The 20,652-nt window shown below is 38.3% G+C and overlaps 2 protein-coding genes across 5 annotated transcripts; one reads left to right on the top strand and one right to left on the bottom strand.

Annotated features, from left to right (window-relative positions):
• Nucleotides 1–1,948: 1,948 nt before the first annotated feature.
• Nucleotides 1,949–4,879, bottom strand: mettl27 (methyltransferase like 27). 2 transcript variants are annotated; one of them, XM_063011882.1, is made up of 6 exons: nucleotides 4,815–4,879; nucleotides 3,869–3,987; nucleotides 3,640–3,768; nucleotides 3,406–3,541; nucleotides 3,136–3,228; nucleotides 1,949–2,305 (listed from the first exon to the last, which is right to left on the bottom strand). In XM_063011882.1, exons 2-6 carry the CDS (start codon nucleotides 3,983–3,985, stop codon nucleotides 2,103–2,105), a joined length of 678 nt encoding a protein of 225 aa, XP_062867952.1. In that variant the 5' UTR covers nucleotides 3,986–3,987; nucleotides 4,815–4,879; the 3' UTR covers nucleotides 1,949–2,102. The 2 variants fall into 2 exon arrangements, with proteins under 2 accessions (XP_062867952.1, XP_062867951.1); XM_063011881.1 differs by lacking the exon at nucleotides 4,815–4,879 and adding an exon at nucleotides 4,674–4,724.
• A 2,788-nt stretch (nucleotides 4,880–7,667) lies between these two features.
• Nucleotides 7,668–20,305, top strand: nf2b (NF2, moesin-ezrin-radixin like (MERLIN) tumor suppressor b). Of its 3 annotated transcripts, XR_010014985.1 has the most exons (18): nucleotides 7,668–7,811; nucleotides 9,011–9,119; nucleotides 9,245–9,370; nucleotides 10,066–10,188; nucleotides 10,296–10,379; nucleotides 10,503–10,571; nucleotides 10,704–10,786; nucleotides 11,400–11,475; nucleotides 11,572–11,709; nucleotides 12,021–12,095; nucleotides 12,195–12,308; nucleotides 12,438–12,560; nucleotides 13,088–13,305; nucleotides 13,389–13,491; nucleotides 14,976–15,112; nucleotides 15,264–15,417; nucleotides 17,082–17,730; nucleotides 17,805–20,305. XR_010014985.1 is itself a non-coding variant. In XM_063011147.1 (17 exons), exons 2-17 carry the CDS (start codon nucleotides 9,030–9,032, stop codon nucleotides 17,127–17,129), a joined length of 1,761 nt encoding a protein of 586 aa, XP_062867217.1. In that variant the 5' UTR covers nucleotides 7,668–7,811; nucleotides 9,011–9,029; the 3' UTR covers nucleotides 17,130–20,305. The 3 variants fall into 3 exon arrangements, 2 of the variants coding, with proteins under 2 accessions (XP_062867217.1, XP_062867219.1); XM_063011147.1 differs by having other exon boundaries at nucleotides 17,082–20,305; XM_063011149.1 differs by lacking the exon at nucleotides 7,668–7,811 and adding an exon at nucleotides 7,876–7,924 and having other exon boundaries at nucleotides 17,082–20,305.
• Nucleotides 20,306–20,652: the final 347 nt, after the last annotated feature.

The raw sequence follows: 20,652 nt of genomic DNA, 5'->3' as shown, positions 1-20,652 counted from the left end.
TTCTGTCCCTTAGATCTTTAGGGGAAAAGCTTGACTCTGTCTTCGAAAGCCAATTGCAAGGCAACACAGTTTGCAAACATTAAAATCCGCAACTAAATATTTAACATTAAAGTGAATTAGGAGCAGCGGGGGGTGGCACGGAGGCTCGTGGGTAGCACTGTCGCCTCACAGCAAGAAGGTCCGGGTCCTTTCTGTGCAGTTTGCATGTTCTCCCCGTGTCTGCGTGGGTTTCCTCCAGGAGCTCCGGTTTCCTCCCACAGTCCAAAAACATGCAGTCAGGTTATTTGGAGACACTGAATTGCCCTATAGGTGAATGGGTGTGTGTGTCTGCTCTGCGATGGACTGGCTCCCTGTCCAGGGTATTACTGTGTGCCTTGCACCCACTGAAAAGCTGGCATAGGCTCCAGCACCCCCTTGCAACCCTAATTGGATAAGCGGTTAAGAAAGTGAGTGAGTGAGTGAGTGAGGAGCAGTGGGTTGCTAGCCCAGTCAATGCTTCAAATAACCAGTCCAAAAATATGTGATACATGATAAAACTGTCCCAAAACACTTACTATAGTACTTAATATGGGGCAGTGGTAGCTCAGTGGTTAAGGTTTTGAACTAGTAATCAGAATTTCCCTGGTTCAAGCACAACCACTGACAGGTTGCCACTGCTGGGCCCCTAAGCAAGGCCCTTAACCCTCAATTGCTTGGGTTGTATATGGTCACAGTTAAAAGTTGCTTTAAATAAAAGCATCTGTTAAATGCCGTAAATGCAAATAGTATACCAAAATGGTAAGCTACCACTAAAAAAACACTGGTTTCTACCATCTCCATCAACAAAACAGCTTATCTGCAAGCTTTCATTTTTGAGTAGTAATGATGCTATCACTTCACTACTGGAAAGGAAATGAAACTGAAGTATCATCACTACCTGTACAGAACATATTTTTTATTATCACATTACCTAAAAATACTGACCAAAAATAATGCCATAATTTTATTTCTTGCAATTATCTGATAAGTATACACTGATCAGCCATAACATTAAAACCACCTCCTTGTTTCTACACTCACTGTCCATTTTATCAGCTCCACTTACCATATAGAAGCACTTTGTAGTTCTACAATTACTGACTGTAGTCCATCTGTTTCTCTATATGCTTTGTTAGTCCCCTTTCATGCTGTTCTTCAATGGTCAGGACTCTCCCAGGACCACTACAGAGTAGGTATTATTTAGGTGGTGGATTGTTCTAAGCACTGCAGTGACACTGACATGGTGGTGGTGTGTTAGTGTGTGTTGTGCTGGTATGAGTGGATCAGACACAGCAGCACTGCTGGAGTTTTTAAAACACCTCACTGTCACTGCTGGACTAAGAATAGTCCACCAACCAAAAACATATCCAGCCAACAGCGCCCCGTGAGCAGAGTCCTGTGACCACTGATGAAGGTCTAGAAGATGACCGACTCAAACAGCAGCGATAGATGAGTGACCGTCTCTAACTTTAGATCTACAAGGTGAACCAACTAGGTAGGAGTGTCTAATAGAGTGGACAGTGAGTGGACACGGTATTTAAAAACTCCAGCAGCGCTGCTGTGTCTGATCCGCTTATACCAGCACAACACACACTAACACACCACCAACATGTCAGTGTCACTGCAGTGCTGAGAATCATCCACCACCTAAATAATACCTGCTCTGTGGTGGTCCTGACCATTGAAGAACAGGGTGAAAGCATGCAGAGAAACAGATGGACTACAGTCAGTAATTGTAGAACTACAAAGTGCTTCTATATGGTAAGTGAAGCTGATAAAATGGACAGTGAGTGTAGAAACAAGGAGGTGGTTTTAATGTTATGGCTGATCGGTGTATGTAAAGATATCAGTACATATTGAAGTACATTAAAAGAAATTTAGAACAAAATATAATTGTATTTATTAAAATATGTAGAATTTCTGTTTGCTTGTATTTTTAAAAAAATTATTATTATTATTACTTTTTGTCCTATCTTTGTGTATGTAATAAAAACTGACTAAAGTTTGACGTAATAACTTCTATAAGGAATTCCTGTATGTATGTAAATCACTGCTTGGAAGTGAATATTTCTCCAACTGTGTGTTTACATTTTCTGATACAGATAAACAGATCCAGGTATGTATCCACTCTCATGCTCAGCCACGGCCCTCTCCCAGTCTTCCACTTCAGTGATGCTCACACAGCTCCATTTCTGCTCATCTTCCATCAATCTCATCATGTTTTCCAGCTCGGCCTTGTACTCTAGATTATCTGTGTTTCCTCTTGTAGTCATACACACAAAACCTCCTGTAACATGAAGTAACAGCTGAAGGCAACTGTCATAAATACAATGCATGTACAGGCATGTTCAGAACACTTTTGGGGTGCGGTATTCTTACAGGCATGTGTCACAGGCATGTCTGAACTGGGGAACATTAACTGTGTAGCCAAACAACTAATTAAAAATATAAACATTGAAGAATTAATAACACCCTAAAATATTGAATTAATTATTGAATTAATTATAATTTAATCTTAGACTTAGTATTATCATCATGTCTGCATTTACATTCGCTGCATTTAGCCAAATAACTAACAAGTATGACTGAATACAATCTGAGCAATTTAGTGTTAATGACCTTGCTCAGGGGCCCACAGTAGCGACTTGGTGGTGTTGGGGCTTGAACTGGCAACCTAGTGATTACTAGTCCTGTACCTGGTTTTAATAATAATATGGCAGTGGTGGCTTAGTGGTTGAGGTACTGGACAAGTAATCCGAAGGCTGCCGGATCAAGCCCCACCATCAACAAGTTGCCACTGTGGGCCCCTGAGCAAGGCCCTTAACCCTCATTTGCTCAAATTGTTTGGATAAAGGCATCTGCTAAATGCCTTAAATGTAATATTCAACATTTAATAACATTTGTTTTGCATTTGTGTGAGGTGTATAACTGTAAATGTTGTTTTGAGTTAGTATGTTATTTGTACATCATACGTTGTGTGGCATGTCTGGCAAATAGAAGCCCGATTATCAGCTTATCATCATGTATCATGTGCATTATAGTAAACAGCTGTACTGGAACACTGCTTGATACATTAGTGAAATAGCTGAATGAGCAGATGTCTGAATGAGGGCCTACCTGGCTTTGTGGCTTGCCAGAGCTCCTTAATAACTTGCACAGACACTTGCCCAACACTCAGAGCTCCAACAATTACCACAATGTCATATGACTCTGAAACAAACAACAGCATAGAATAACACATTTGGGTGGCAACTTTATTATACATAAGTCAAAAGACAACAAAAAAGTGGTTGCATCTCAAATTCTCCTCACTGCACTTGATTAAAAAAGGTCAGTGCAGATCTAGGAGCTAAATATATACAGGCAAAGCAAAAATACGTTTATTACCATCTTGTACAGGCAAGCAATCCTGACCCAGCATGCACTGCTTCAGCTCCTGATAGAGTTCTGTTTTTCTGGCCAGATTCAGCATTCCCTCACTGCCGTCTACTCCAACAAACTGACGAAACCCCATTTTCCAAAGCTTCATCAGTGCAGAGTTTACAGAAATTCTGGTGTATTAGCAAGTTTATGGATATAAAACTAATTAATAACTGCAAAAAAATTACAAATGCCTCTTACATGTGCAGAAACCAGCCCTGTTCCACAGGCCACATCCAGAATAACTGCACTCTCTTTATCACAGCTGAAGGATGAACTGATGCATTCTGCAGCTAACTGAGGAGCACGGTAGTCCAACAGTCCTACATCCTTTAAAACAATGTTTTAAACACATCAATTATATGAGTCCTGTTTGGTCCGGTCATGATTAAAGCATCTGTGTTACTGAGCATCTAAACTCCTATACTACCTGTTCATAGTTCTCAGCCCAGTAGTTGTAGAAGCCAACTTTATCCTGCGGATCAGTGTTTTTATGAGCAGAAAGGATTACATTCTTGACGTCTGCAAATGACCTGGTGCCAGCCATTACTGCACACAAACAAAAAGAAAACACGTTTAATATGTATTTAGGAAATGGGGAGTCAGACATGCAAACCATGTAAACAAAACACTGGCGCAAAAATGGCATCTCAGCTGGGCATGGCCTGATATAAGATGCCACCTTTCCAATGAAGCAGCGTCATTCCTGCCCAGTTAGAGCTTTCCTCTGCTATTGCTCTTATTGCTGTTATTGTAAAGCTGGAACGTCTAGGAGCAACAACAGCTCAGCCACAAAGCAGTACGCCACACCAGCTGTCCGGAAAAAAGGACCAGCACAAATCTAGAAATACTGTGGTAAAACAAAACAAAACAAAACAAAAAGGTCTACTGTACAGCAACTACATACCCCAACAACACCACTACACCTAATACACATTTACCAGCTCCACACACTATCATGTCATTGTCATGCTGGGTATGATTGATTCATCCTGAGTAAACACAGTGCTGATCAGGGTCACAGTAGATCCAGAGTCCATTCAAGGTATACCAGGAGCAAGGTCGGGTGTGAATCTGTTATAGGGTCAGTAGTTTAGGGTCAGATTGGTTGCTAATCCACCACCTGGCGAACTGAAGTACTATTAGAAAAGCCACGTGGACCAAGGAGGAACAACCTAACATACACAGACAGTAACGAATCAAACCCAGTACCTGAAACTGCGCACCAACATTACCTGCTAAGTAAAGTCCAATGCCAAGTCAGCAGTGGTCATTTAGTGGCGTCTATTACTGTACAAAGACATATAAAATACTGTACTCTATACATACACTGCACACCGTGTAATAAGTACCAGCTCACACAAATACCAGCTCACATGCTTTAAATTAGATCAGTTGATCGCATGTTGAGGTTCAGCAGCCGCAAAAGTTAATCCAAATGTCATCGGTGCTGTTCGTTTTATCTGGATTTTACTTTGGTGAAATATCCTTTGTACATAAATAGTCGATGCGCTGATGTTGCATGCTTTACGGTAGAATGTAAAGACAGCATTACAGCGCCCTCTGCTGTTCATTCAGGCTGCAGTCTGTTCTGAAGTGATCATCACCACGACCTAAAGGTGACATCCACTGTAACTGGCTTAACATAAAGGGTGAAAAGAGTAACTTTATCTTCAAAGCCTAATGGTTAATTTAGTAATAGTGTAGTGGGGAAATATGAGTGATGTTTTGTTCAGCCAATCAGAAGAAAGTATGCATCTTGAAGAATTGTGGCACATGTACATGTACAATTAATCTATGTATGTGGGTGAGCACGTGTGTGTTCACATTTGTGGGCACTCGTGTGTGCACTTGCACAGACAGGCACATCTGCACCTTTTGTACATTACATTAATCGGCACATTTTCTTATATGTTCTTACATTTTCCTATATCTGCATTGTGGCTCACTTTATAATTCCACTTGACAATTCACTTTAAATGTACTTTATTCACTTTATAATTCATTTTATAATTGACTTTACTTTATAATTTATGTTTTACAGCTGTTGTAACTTATAATATATACCAGCCTTGTAGTGTTAACCGAAATAACATTTCCATCTGCATCAGTTCCTGTTTGGTGTTGTGTGTTGTCTGAGTGTTGTTGTGATTATACAGATACTTGTTTGTACAATGTGAATCTATGTAGTGTGTACTATTACTTTTGACTTTTTGATTTATGTAACTTATGTATCTATCTATCTATCTATCTATCTATCTATCTATCTATCTATCTATCTATCTATCTATCTATCTATCTATCTATCTATCTATCTATCTATCTTATCTAACTACTAACTAACTAACTAACTAACTAACTAACTAACTAATCTGGCCGCAGTGTTGAATGTAATAGTTAGTTTGGGTGTCTGAGCTAAAAAATCCAAAAAGATACATTGTCCCTAAAGTTAGGAAGAGAATCCTACCTTGTCATGTGCATGTCTTTCTACGTCGACATCCACCGGGGAAGCCTGACTGAAGCTGATGGACAACAGCCCTCGCACATAGGTTAGTTTGCCCCAAAGTTATCAGTAGTGTGTGGGTGAAGAAAAAAGAATTATGCAACAAAACAAAGTCAATATTTAAATCTTGATTAAAATGAAAATCCCGCAGAGAATTTCTGGAGGTTAAAGGCCAACATCAGTTCTCCAGTTTTAAGATTTAAATGTTGCAAAAGGCCCCTTATTAGCATGACATTATTAAACAGTATTTCCTAAGCATGGGGAAGCAACAGAAATGGTAAAAAAAAATAACAACAATAATAAAATGTTGCTGTGTGTTTTCCCCATAAGAAAATAGTTTTTCCTCGAGTGACATGTTTCTGTATCTGCTCTTTTCCATGGTGAGACCTGGATCCACATCTGCTCTGTATCTCTGACCATGAGGGAATACTCTGCCATCAGCAAACCATATTCTCTATTTAGAGCCTGAACTCTATAATCATCTGGTAACCAAATTTGGCATAGAATAGAATAGAAGAATGCCTTTATGTGTCATTTATACATATACAGGTGTACAGTACAATGAAATTTCTTCTTTGCATATGCAGCTTGTGTGGAAGCTGGGGTCAGCCATTGTTCGGTGCCCCTGGAGCCAAGAGGGTTAAGGACCTTGCTCAAGGGCCAAACCTTGACTGCATAGCAGAGCTGGGATTCAAACTCTCAACCTTTTAATTCATATCCCAAAACTCTACCCTCTAGTTACCACTAGGCTACCACTGTCCTAATGAGCATGAGTACTTGGTCACTTGGCAATGGAAACAACAGCTATATCTAGGCTTACAGATTAAGGGTACCTTACCGAAGGGTACTGTGCAGTGGAAAAGAGGCATAATTTACGTAAACTGTGTTCTAAATATGTTTTACATTTGTATTTGCTGTTTATGGCTGAATTTCCTGTTGATTATCAGATTGGTATTTTGTATTTAGATGCAGTACTGGAAAGTGTGCACTCACTTTTAGTGTCCAGTGCCTTTTAAAGTGTAGGAATTTGTACACTTTGGTTTGGAACAAGTGGTCCAACTCTCAAGAGCCCTTGTGAAGAATGATTCCCTTCCCCGCCTGAATGGTTTGTTTATTAGGATTTACATTTCTGGTTACATTCATGACAGAAACGGTAGTTACTTATTACACAAGATTCATCACTTCTCAAGGTTATATCGAACACAGTCCTGGACAATTTAGTATCTCCAATTCACCTCACTTGCATGTCTTTGGACTGTGGGAGGAAACCGGAGCTCCCGGAGGAAACCCACGCAGATACAGGGAGAACATGCAAACTCCACACAGAAATGACCCGGACCGCCACACCTGGGGATCGAACCCAGGACCTTCCTGCTGTGAGGCGACAGTGCTACACACTTAGCCACCCCCCACCTGAATGGAAGGCATCCTGAGAAACTGTCAAGAATATTTCAGCAGCATGATTGGCACAGTGCCCACAACGTGTATTCCTGTTTTACGCTGTGCCAAATGTTTTTCGGGTGGCACCACTGCGCGACCCTGTCCTGGATGAAACTGGAACTGCTGCTGTATACAAAAGTGCATTAGTATGGGAGGTAAATGTACCATGATGACATTTAGTAAACCGAACTGTAGGCGGCGCTGTAATACTGTACAACAGAGGTTTTACGACCGTAAAGTGTCTAATAGTCTCGCGCGTTAGTGATTTGTGCTTACATGGATTCGCCAAGTAGAAACTTTTTGCCCGACTGAATTATCACAGAAGACCTGAAGAAGTCAAAAAGTCGTTTTGAAATTGGTCATGGATTTGTTTAAGTTTATTTTTGTTCCTCAGTGACATTAAAAAGCTTCAGCACAGAAAACAAATCAGGTCAGCACGTTTGAGTATAATTAGCTCACATTGTTTAGCCAGCCTAGCTATACAAATAAAAGTTTGTTTCGTCTGTTGTTGCGAACGAAAAGCTACCATTTTTAATTTACGAGGTAATATGGGCATCGAGTACAACATTTAGTATAAAGACTTATTATGTTTAATTTGTTCGTCAGTACAACTCCATAAGTAACTTTTGTTGTTATAAACATTGTTGGGGTGCGTCCCAAATAAGGTACTAGCTTCCTAGATAGTGTATGAAGTAGGGCGCTTGTGTGGACCTGAGAGCACTATGGACTTGAGTGCACTATGTAGTGTGGTAGTATGCTGTTTGATACACAACCCTAACAAGCTAAGCTAATCGTCTCTCCAACTAAATCCCACAATGTACTGATTTGAAACTGAACTGGTTCTGTTTTACTGATTTCGTTAGTTTTTATTTAAATATTTTTAAGCATGTGTCCACAAATATAATTTAAATTGATAGTCAAAATAATTCTCACTGTCAAAAATAGTAAATACTTAAAGGCTGGATAAAGACAAGGTTTTAGATGCAAAATGAGTGCTGCAAATGATGTTTCCTGAAAAAGCTTCAGAGCCACAGCAGATATCATAAATGCCCTTGTTTAGCACACATGATTTCACTTAATATACTCAGTAGAGTAAGAAAAGAGTCAGTGATCACTTGAGACAGTTTCACACTTCACTTGTGCATTTGGACTGACCTGATCTCAACCCTACAGAGAATATGTGGACTGAAAAATCAGATTGGTGCCAAATAAAACAGCAAATTTGGTTTGGTTCTTAATTCTGCCCTGTGGTCGAAACAAAAATCCAACCAGAGTTAATCCAGAATCTTGCTGGCACCTTGGTTAATCAAGGAGAACAGAGTTAGGGGACATAACCAAACATTAGTTGTGATGTATGTACATTTTTGATTGAGCTGTTTTTAGAAAACCCACAATAAACCTATTAAAGAACTTAAATTAATAATTAATGAATGAAGATTATTATTCATTTCCATTTACGGCACTTTTATCCAAAGTGATTTACAGTTGTGACTCAAAGCAACTCAAGCAATTGAGGGTTAACTCCTTGCTCAGGGGCCCAACAGTAGCAACTTGGCATGATAGTTAGATGAGTTGTTGTTTTTTTTAATGCTGTACATTCATGTTTATTTACTGTTTCACTTCTTTCAGTGTCATTAAAAAATCCAAAATGTCGATTCTGGGCCTTAAAAAGAAACAGCCGAAGACTTTTAAGGTGAAAGTCGTCACCATGGACGCTGAAATGGAGTTCAGCTGTGAGGTAATACATGTTGTAGACATACTATTAAAATCCGTTCTTCAAAGAGGCTTTTAGAAGTAATCAGCCACCAATAAAGAACTGCATTGTACTGTTTGTTATACCTGATAATGCATTATTACCACCAGGTTAAATGGAAAGGGAAGGACCTGTTTGACTTGGTGTGTCGTACCATTGGACTGAGGGAAACTTGGTTTTTTGGCCTAAGATACACTGTGAAAGACACTTACGCCTGGCTTAAGCCTGACAAACGGGTAGGTGCCGTATTGGCTTGTGTATTTTGTAAATATATACTTTTATATTTGTGTACACATGCAGTCAATGTCAATTCTGAATTTCATCATACTTATTCTAGCATGGGCAATTTTGTACAAGTACATGTCTGATTAAAGCAGCTTTCCTTTTATTTTAAATATTTTCCATCTGCCAGGATGACATGGCATTTGTCATGGAGCTGCAAACGAATGTAGCTAACAAGAAGTGAATGTTTACCCAAAATCAGGTCTAGTACATGTACCCACATGCTTGGTGTCACTTCACTCACTCACTCACTTACTTACTCACAAAGAAGAGAAACCCATGCAAACAAGAACATGCAGTACACAGATAGTGACCAATAGAAAGGATCAGACCTTAGTCTCTAGGATGCATAATGCTGTGGGGCACCCACTCTATAAGCTGTGCCATCTTGGCACCTGAAATGTATATTGTTTTCATAATAAATGTCAATTACTTGCCAGCAAGGTTAGACTTGTTGCTCCAGGGCACGACTAAGGAGGTGAACGTCAAGTCACCAAATAGTCCTGGCTGGTCATATTCAGTGTGAAGAAAACTGTGGAAATGATTTTATTATTGTTGTATTATTCCTGTCACTGCCAAGTTTATTTAGGTAAATAGAGGAAACCTAGATTTATGTGTAATTAGTTAATCATCTTGTCGTTTCCTTAAGGTTTTGGATCAAGAGGTTCCAAAGGATTCTCCTATAACATTTCATTTCCTTGCTAAATTCTTCCCTGAAAAAGTAGAAGACGAGGTTGTTCAGGAAATCACGCAGCACCTTTTCTTCTTACAAGTAAGAGAGAATTAATAGACTGGTTATTATTATTTTTATTATCAGTGTACTTGTAATGTATGTGCCTTTGGTTTCTCTATTTATAATGTGTTGTTTCACACCCCAAGGTAAAGAAACAGATACTAGATGAGGAGATATTTTGTTCTCCAGAGGCTTCAGTCCTCCTGGCATCATATGCTGTTCAAGCCAAGGTCAGTTTCCATAATAAAGTGATGAACATAGCATTACTGTGATATACTTAATGTTATGATATTGCATGTACTGGGTGTGCTCCTACTAAATAATTTACTTTTCCTTTTTTTAAATAACTGCAGTATGGGGATTATGACCCAAACTTCCATAAGCCAGGCTTCCTGGCTCAAGATGAGCTCTTACCTAAAAGGGTAAGGAATAATTATATCCTTATAGTGTATAGGTTTTTCAGAGACGCTTTTATGCTGTTTGTAACTGTGTGTGTGTGTGTGTGTGTGTGTGTGTGTGTGTGTGTGTGTCCGTCCGTCCGTCCGTCCATCCAGGTGCTGATGCAGTATCAGATGACACCAGAGATGTGGGAAGAGAAGATCACAGCTTGGTATGCTGAACACAGAAGCATAGCACGGTAAATAAACCTCCTTCAGCTCTTATACTTTCACAATCTTTAGGTTTAGAGTCTGATTGCGTTTTCTCATCTGATTCATCTCCCAAAAACTATTTGATACTCAGAACCTAGATGTATTAGCAGCTACACCACCAGTCCAATGTTTGGACACATCTGTTTAAAGTGAAATAAATTTTAGTAAATAATAAATTGAGTAAAGAGAGATAAATAGATAAATCAACAAGTGTTCAGCAGATGTGGGAACTCCCTCAAAAGATTTAAACATGCAATTTAGGCGATCACCAAATCAAGCTGGTTGAGAGAGATTTTTAAGAATGGCGGTAATTTAAATGAAAATTGTTAAGCACTGATCAAAGTGCTTATGTTATCTTTATTCAAGGTAATACATTTAACTTTTGAACTTTTGACATGTCATGGTTTTGTTCACACTAGTTAATCACACCGACCTGCAGACTAATCAAAATGAATACTAAATAAATTTTAGTGTGAACACCAAGGTATGTCTTGTCTTTCAGTAGAACATCGAAAAGTTAAAATAGATTTTTTTGTTGCTGATCTATCACTTAAAGGACATTTCTTTATACCCTACTATTCTTTTATACATTTTTTATAGGGATGAAGCTGAGATGGAGTATCTAAAAATAGCACAGGATCTGGACATGTACGGTGTTAGCTATTTCTCTATAACGGTAAGTCATCCTTATGTCTGATTTATAAGTTAGCTCTCTAACTGTGCTGTTGTCTTGAACATATTTACAATAAACATAATTGTGGTTATTTAACAGCAAAATAAGAGGGACAAAGAGCTCCTGCTTGGTGTTGACGCACAGGGACTTCACATCTACAGCCCCAATAGCAAGCTAAACCCTCAAAAGTCCTTCCCCTGGAGTGGCATCCGTAACATCTCCTACAGTGAGAAAGAGGTATCAAACCAGCACCCAGCATGTCCAGATCAAAACATGAACTAGGCTTGACATGGTTCAGTGTTGCCATGTTACCATTTTTTGCTTTTTATTTGAAATCAAAGAAATTGTCACAGTACAACAAAGTACAACAGAGGGATAAATATCAAACCTCTGCATTGACTTTTGGGCATCCAGTTTACACAAATTTTCCCTGCTTGTATAGGGGCAGGACTGTCTATGTGTGGAACATTGTATACTGTTTTTGTGTTAATTGTGTTAAGTTTCTTCATTTCTGTGTTCTTACACTTTTCCATGTAAACACTTTGCAGTTCACCATAAAGCCGCTGGACAAAAAGAACGATGTTTTTAAATTCTATTCTTCACAACTCAGAGTTAATAAGTTGGTAAGTCAGTTGTTGTTTTTAATTGTATTCTATCGTTTTAATATATCTTACAGTATATTGATGCTTTTAAATCAGAAGGGTGTTTTATTTGTTGCTTAGATCTTACAGCTGTGCATTGGGAACCATGACCTGTTCATGAGGAGAAGAAAAGTGGATTCTATCGAGGTGCAGCAGATGAAAGCTCAAGCCAAAGAGGAAAAGGCCCGGAAAAATGTCTGTTTGTTGTGTAGCCTTCTAAAGTGGCTAAATCTTTTTGGATCTTACTTTATTATGCTAAATTTTCTGTTATACAATGTCTTTAATGTGTTTGTTGTTTTCTTATTTCATTTCATGTCTGTTTAGATGGAACGTCAGATTCTGACACGGGAGAAGCAGCTGAGGGGGGATGCAGAGCGGGCCAAAGAGGAGATGGAGCGCCGTCTGTTTCAACTGCAGGATGAGGCTCGTATGGCCAATGAAGCGCTGGTGAGAAACTTGGCAGCATTAGAAATATGATGCATTCAGAGAATTCTTTGTTCATTAAAGCTTTTCTTCATGTATATAGCACTGAGGGAATTGTAATGAAATGACTTTACATAATTTTCCACAGTAAATCTAGTCAGTCAGTCAAGCTGTCTGCATCTGCTTTTTTAGAGATGCATATGTACAATACTGTGTAAAAGTATTAGGCACGGTGAGGCTTTACAGATTTTGTGGTTATTTTAAGTCCTCTGCATTAGTTTGTCAGTGGGAAACAACATTTTCAATTTCAAAATACTTGTTTTGCTTTGGAAAACAAGTACACATGACTTAAAGAACCTCATACTCACTTTTTTATTGAAATCAGTCCAGCACCACTCAGGCTCAGAGGTAGCAAAACCCTGCTGAGCCTATTTACAGTCCAGTAAAGTCTTGTTAGAAGTGGTCTTCATGGAAGAGCTGTGACTGAAAAACCATGGGATATGTCTTTATGTATGTGTATAAAACTGTCTCATTTCCATTCCTCCCTGTAGATACGCTCTGAGGAGACGGCCGACCTGCTGGCAGAAAAGGCCCAGATTGCAGAGGAGGAGGCCAAGCTGCTGGCTCATAAAGCAGCTGAAGCCGAGCAGGAGAGACTGAGGCTGGAGGCCACGGCCATCAAGACCAAAGAGGAGCACAGACTGATGGAGCAGAAGATGAGAGAAGCAGAGCACCTGGCTGTGAAACTAGTGGAACAGTCGGAGAGAAGGTATGTGTTTAGAAAATTCTCTAAAAGCTTTCATCTTACAAAGCAGGTGTGTAAGTGGGTGTTTTTTCATATTTGCTTTTTAGGTCAAAGGAGGCAGACCACCTAAAGCAGGACCTGAATGAGGCCAAAGATGCTGAGCGTAGAGCCAAGCAAAAACTTATTGAAATCACCAAAACAACATACCCGGTACTGCAAACATCACTTACAGCATTTCATTTATTTTTGTCACAATTTTCAGGTATGCAGTAAGGCCAGATAAGTATATCACCTTTAAGCTTTTCCTGTAAATGGGCGGTACGGTGGCTTAGTGGGTAGCACTAAGTGCATATTTTTGTTTGGGTTGAAACTGCATTGCTCTCTCTTTGTTTGAGCTTGTGCACAGAACAGGCACATACACACTGAGGGTGGGTGGGGTTGAGTTGTGATTCAGTGTTATGGGCTCTCACTCTGTACCTTGTGTGTGTCTTAGATCTGTAGCTCTGCTAACACCAATTGTTGGAAACAAATTTAAATTATTTTTAAAACGACTTTTTATTCTGCAACCAGTTGATCATTAACATTTCTGGTCAATACAATGGGCATACTGTGATTCTCCGTATGTGTTTGGACTAACTGTAATAATTTTCCTAAATTTAAACCCTAGACCATTATTTTCAGGCCTTCTTTGACACATCTGAAGCCATCTGGTGCTTTTTAAAGTGTGATGCGCATTCATGTGGTCCAGGCTGTTTGTGAATGTCATTCACCTCCAAGATCGGGAACAGATTGTGATTAGCTAAATGTTCCATGTTACTTAATGTTTCAAATAAAATTTTACACTAGTATAAAATGTTGATCAGTGGCAAGCCATCTAAATAAAGCAATAAGCCACGAGAGGCCGTGCGTTACTGTGATTTTAGCACGGGGATGACGTTTTTGTCAGTTTTCTAAAACTTCTTTCCCCGTGCTAAAATCATAACAGTAATGCACGGTCTCGAGTGGCTTATTGCTTTTATAAAACGGCGGTCAACATAAAATATAATAAATACAACAATGTTTAATTCATAAATGTATTTATTGTGTATAAACTTACAATAAAGCATTCTTCCGCGACGCAAAATAGTTCGATTAACAGTGTTGCTAGGCAACATGAGGGTGAAAATAACATTAACTTTTGTATTCAGTGGCGTATTAATATGGAATGATGTGAGGTGGTCATAGGTGTGCGTTTATCGGGGATTTTACAACGGCTTCGAACGCGGCTCAGCCAATCAGATTTTAGGACCGGAACTATCCGTTTTATAAGAAACATTTAGTCACACAATGTACTCAATTAACCGTATTATGGATCATTTAGAGCTCTAATTCTTGTTTTCTATTTTGCAAATATTCTTGCATGTTAGGCATGATGGTAAAGTTGCTTTATTGAGGTAGTATTCAGGAGGACATTGTCTGTGAGAACTGAATACTGCAGTGGTGACACATTTGCACAAACAAGTCCAGAACTGATCCTGTATGCAGACACACATTTTTGAACTTGCTTAGAAATCAGCAGAAATCTGTTTGCTTCAAAGTTTGATTTATTAATAATCACTTAGAATCTCAATAATCATTAGCTTATATAGTTTACTGGAAAGCTCCTTAACATGTTTAATAAAATGCGTCATGATTAAAAAATGTTTTAAATTCAGGTAGCTGCATATCCCAATCCCCCTCCTCCACCTGGTCCTGACAACATGGAGGTGCAGGTGGACGTGGCTACCTCATACCGACTAGACTTCAAAGACTCTGACATGAAGAGATTATCCATGGAGATTGAACGTGAACGGTATGATTTTGTTTCCATTGGGTTTATTGTTTCATTTGGTAAAATGCTTTAAGTGAGGTAATTGATTGGTGATTTCTTGGGATAAGGCTATATTAAATATAGATGACCACAGATCTAACCTAAGGTGGTGTGTGTGTTTATTTCCTGCTAGATTGGAGTACATGGAAAAGAGTAAGCACCTACAGGATCAGCTGAAGGAGCTGAAGTCTGAGATTGAGTCTTTGAAGCTTGAGGAGCAGCACCAGCAGGCGGGTATCTATGGCCTGAGGGGCTACGCCGAACCCCCATACATCCCCCACAGCAATGTAAGACACCCAATTATTTTTTTGTAGAATCAAGTGGGATTACTTTAGGTTGCATTAGAGCCAAAAGTATTAAGACTGCATTGTTCAGTTTTTTAATGTTTCAGATTTGTATATTGTAAAACTGCTGTGTTGTTCACTGGTACTTTAATAGTGTATTTTCTGCCCTTGTCTTTTTGCTGTTGCAAAAACATCCCAAATGTTTTTTTAATTTCTAGTTTACCAAAGCTTTTTTTGTCTGCTGTATGTTAAAAATCATTTTAATCTTTTTGCTTTTTACAACAATGCGCTCCTGTTGGTATGTGAGGATTGTGTATCTGGAGGACTCTGCTTTTGTGTGTGCACATGTGCTTCTTTGTTTTGTCTTGACATGCAAGGTGACCTTGGGTTGGTCTCTGTAAATCTTTTTGTGACTTGACCAGTCGATTAGCACCAAGCTGCACATTGATTTTTACCAAGTGGTGTTCTGCATACCAAATGCTATGTAGTCAGTCCGGTTAGCAAGAGTATCCTTTTATCAGGTTTTTTTTTTTTAAAGTAATTTTAAAATTCTTTGAAGTCGTTAGAATCATATCCACAATGGCTGTTTCATTTATAAAACATACTAGCTGCATCCCATTCCCCAAACTCTGACTTTAGGTGTTGCTTGAGTACCATTTATGCATTTATCTTACTCCTATTCTGCATTAACATGCTATTGGTACCTGTGAAGTCTGTGCTGCTTAGCTTGCCGCTGTGCTACTTTGTGTGTGGTGAGTCACACACCACACACATCTGCCACTTTGGCACTTGGGATTTACCGCTCGTCGAATTTCAATCTGAATTCAATCTTTGATCCAGTTTGACACTGACCTTTTCAAATCGCCGTCAATGAGACAAATTGTTTATAGGACATAGACAATAGCAAAGCACAGACATGGTGGAGAAAAACTGATTCTCATTGTGTCATAAAACCTTTCACTGTTTACTTTGTGAAGAAATATGGCAGGGCGACTAGTGTGCTGTCAAACGGTGAGACCAGGTTTGCATTTTACACAGCTAACTTTCCATGGCTACATTTCCTCATCCTGAAATCACTTGTCTTGGCTTCGTCGCTCTTCAAGATAATTTAATTTGCCCTCAAATTGATGAAACAAAGTTTTATGAACCCAGTTTGTTGTTATTTATTGCTTTATTAAAATCTTTTCACGTCTCCAAATGACGACTGTTGTTGTGCAAAACTGGATCTGAATAAACTGTCATTGCCGTCAGTCACTATTGTCAATAGTGTTTATTGTTTTTAAGCTTGGTGCTCAGTCAGCTTGTCATGTGAAAGAAGTAAATGTGGCGGTAAGCAGCAATATGCGCCCAGCCTAGTGGTGAAGCGCAAAACACTTATCATGTGAAAGCCACCTTATGTGTCTTGTTATTTTCTGTCATAAATAGTAGCAACACCACTTAACGTGTTGAAAATAAATGCGACTCATCGGCTAAGTATAGTAGCCTGTGTGATACACTTAAATTTTTTTTAAGATAAACGAATATCATATATTGGGGTGTGATAATTGAGTGCATACAGATAAGGTTGTACTCTAATGCATTATTGTTCTATAGGTCCAGTTTTCTGTGATGGCATATTCTGTAGGTTTGCTGCGGTGGTGATCTGACTGTGCTCTGATGTTTTGCAGCGGAACTCTGCCTACATGGCTCAGATGACCTTCTTCGAGGAGGTGTGAATGGACAGAATGTGACAGAACAAAGGAGCGAGCAAAGAAAACATCTCTAGTGTGTAGCACTCATCAGTGAATGTAACCTGACAATATCCAGCATACACTCCTGCACAGAAAGCCTTAAAATGAGTGCTTTTTAATCATGTTACTGACATGTTTAGCGTTACGAATTACAAATCTATGCACAGAGACTTGTTTTACTGTTTATGAGCTGATCTTACAACAAAATGGTTTTTATTTGCCAAATATTAATTCAGTGATGCTAGTAGATATTTGCCTTGTATTACAAAAAAGGTTTTAAAGTTTATGTTTTTACTACTCTCTGTTAAAGTACACAGCAACTCTGTACAGTTTTTACACCAGTCGCATCACATAAAGGTTGTGTGCATGTCATGTATGAATCAAAACTTAGTTCACACCAGATGCAGGCCACTGAGATTCAAACCCCGTTTCTCTGGATCTCTGCAGTAGTGGGCTGGTGTGATTTGTCCTTTATATGGTGCCCACTTTCTAGCCTATTTGAACTGAAATGGATACTGACCTCCTTTACTAGTGCCTTTCTTATGTGCTTGACAGGCCTGCTTTACATTGCACGGCATTATGCACAGTAGGTATTTGTTACTTTCAGTATTTTACAATTTATGCACACTGATTAATTTATTTGCATAATGCTTTTAATAGAATACATTGTCTTTAGGTGGGGTCGGATCTGTGACAGCAAATGAGTGAAAACTAGACAGTGTTTTCCAGTATAATTGTGCTCACTAAGTAACAGTGCTACCCTGCATTGGCAGCTCAATTCGTGCTATATGTACCTCACTCAGAGGACAAGTACCGCCTCTCTACAAAGCATTTAATCTACTTCAGTTCCAGTCAGATTCAAACTGTGTATTTCAACAGTTTAATTTTATATCTTTTATGGTGGCCTTTAAAATATTTTTGTATTTATTATTTTTATTAAAAAACACTAATGTATCTACCTTACTGGATCATGCTAGTTTATATTAGTGTTTTGATGGTATGTTTTCTTACTCCAGCAGTTGCAGGAAAGTTGTGAAAGGTACACTATACCCATGCTAGCTGAATTTCAAACAAGACTAGATATTCCAGAAAGGTAATTCTTTAACCACATCACTCCATATTTTGTTTTAATATTTTTAATGCACAGCGTATTACATTGTAAAGCAATATAGTATTTTAGTCAGCCTTACAAACCCTGTAGAAAGTTGGGGCTTTTTGTAAAATGCAATAAAGACAAGAATCTTTAATATTTTTTTATCCTCATGAACCTTTATTTAAGTGATAAAAGTACAAAGCAAAGATTTCCAATATTTTAACAGAAAATTATATGACTGATGAGGAAAGTGAGCTATTTGTTCCAATTTTAGGGAATGGAATTTTTGCCCATTCTTGCTTGATAAACAACTTCAGCTGCTCAGCAGTTTTGTGTTCACTGTTGTCTGATTCTTATACATTTTCAAAAGGAGACAGATATGGACTGCTGGCAGGCCGGTCATGCACATGCACACACTTTGTCTATAAAGCTGCACTGTTGTAGCAAATGCAAAATGAGGCCTGGCATTGTCTTGCTGAAATAATTATGAACTTTCTGGGATTATATGTCGCCTTGATGACAGCATGTGTCTTTCAAAAATCTCGATTATATGCCCCTGCTTCAATAAAATCAGCACACATATGCAAGTCACCCATGCCATGGGCACTAGCTGAAATGTGGACTGATCTGACTCATCTGTGTTTTAGTCATTCTAAAATGAGCTTGGGTCCAGAGAAGGTTGGCGTTTTTGCATAGAATAGATGTAGGTAATTTTGAACATCCTTTGTCTTGACTTAATTTTATTGGTGTGTTGCAGGCATTAAATTTAAAACTTGTTTATATTTACAAAATTTAATACAGGCTGGTCAGCCAAAGCATTAAACACATTTTTGTACACCTGCCAGTTAAATAAAGGGTTAAGAGAACTAACAAATCACAGATTCGATTTCTTTTTTTTTTTTTGCATTTTACAAAATGAAATGGGTTTTTATTTTTGTATTTAAGACAGATTTCATTTAAACCTGCAGAGGTTTTGAAATACAGACTTTTAAATGCTTAGGCTCAGGTATACAGTACCACACTAAAGCAATACTTAAAACCTTGATTACACTAATACGAGTTTTAGATTAGCCTTTGTAAGACAGTACACACAGTGCAAGAATAAAAAGCCATTTAAACCTGAGTTCAACTTCTATAGATGTCAGAATTCACATACATACAAAGAAATACAAAAACAGATCTGTTTAAGCAACACTGAGTATATTCAATAACGGATTATTAGATGTTGCTGTGTTTGGTAGTGTGTGTGGGTTTTGGCAAAAGTAATGTAATTGTTTAATGAGTTAATGAGTATTGATTACCCAGCAAAAACTTTGTAATGTAATTTTTTACATGCTTTTTCACATTTACATTTCATTGTTTTACTGCATCAGATTATTAAAATGACTAAACTGTTGAATCTCCCACTTTTTATTTAAAATTGAGATATCCATGTTGGTGTGAGCATGGTCAGTAATTTAACCAATTGGAAATGTAGGTGCCTTGTGCTTTGGGTATGTCAAGCATGAGGGGAATGCTTTTTAATTTTTGTAGTATATAATTAAAATGTCTTCGTGTTTAGTAAGAAACATTCCTGTGTTCTATGTATACAGCCATATACACAATATGCATCAGCTTTAGTAGGCTACTATTCATGTTTTAATGAAATTTGCCCGTCTCTGACCTATTAAACACTAATTGTCACACCAAGCTTTTTTTCATGCAGCTTTTAAGTGCCTTATATGTTTTGTAGAATATCGACTGTTTTTAATATTGAATGTGTTCATAAAGATTCAGTCACAAATACTTGTCTGAAAGTGAGTTTCTTATAACAGAGCAGAATTTAATCAAAGCATGGAGTTAAATTTTTTTCTGGCAGTGCTGGGATTTGAACTCACAAACATCTGTTGACTAGCACAGAATTTTAAACTTTGAGCTGCTGTGGTTGGTTACATTTACTGACATTAAGTTCTCATGAGAATTGTACACTAATGTACCTATAAATATGACTTTTTACAAGTATTGTGTTTATGCATTTAATAATAAAATGGTGTAAAAATGTATACACCCCCTTTGATTTCACATGTTACATATTTGTCTTTCTAAATGATTTTAGATTATTAAATTTGACTGTGCTTTGATGGCACATTTTTTAACCTTCAGGCGTTGTGTTCCAGTTGAAACTTTAAGGTAGCTGTTTGACTGTGTTTCACAAATGTAATATCACCGATATACACAGATCAGCCATAACAATAAAACCACCTCCTTGTTTCTACACTCACTGTCCATTTTATCAGCTCCACTTACCATATAGAAGCACTTTGTAGTTCTACAATTACTGACTGTAGTCCATCTGTTTCTCTGCATGCTTTGTTAGCCCCCTTTCATGCTGTTTTTCAATGGTCAGGACCCCCACAGAGCAGGTATTATTTAGGT

Source organism: Trichomycterus rosablanca, chromosome 16, assembly GCF_030014385.1.
Source record: "Trichomycterus rosablanca isolate fTriRos1 chromosome 16, fTriRos1.hap1, whole genome shotgun sequence".
Taxonomy (NCBI): domain Eukaryota; kingdom Metazoa; phylum Chordata; class Actinopteri; order Siluriformes; family Trichomycteridae; genus Trichomycterus; species Trichomycterus rosablanca.
This window is presented reverse-complemented; position numbering and strand designations above follow the sequence as displayed.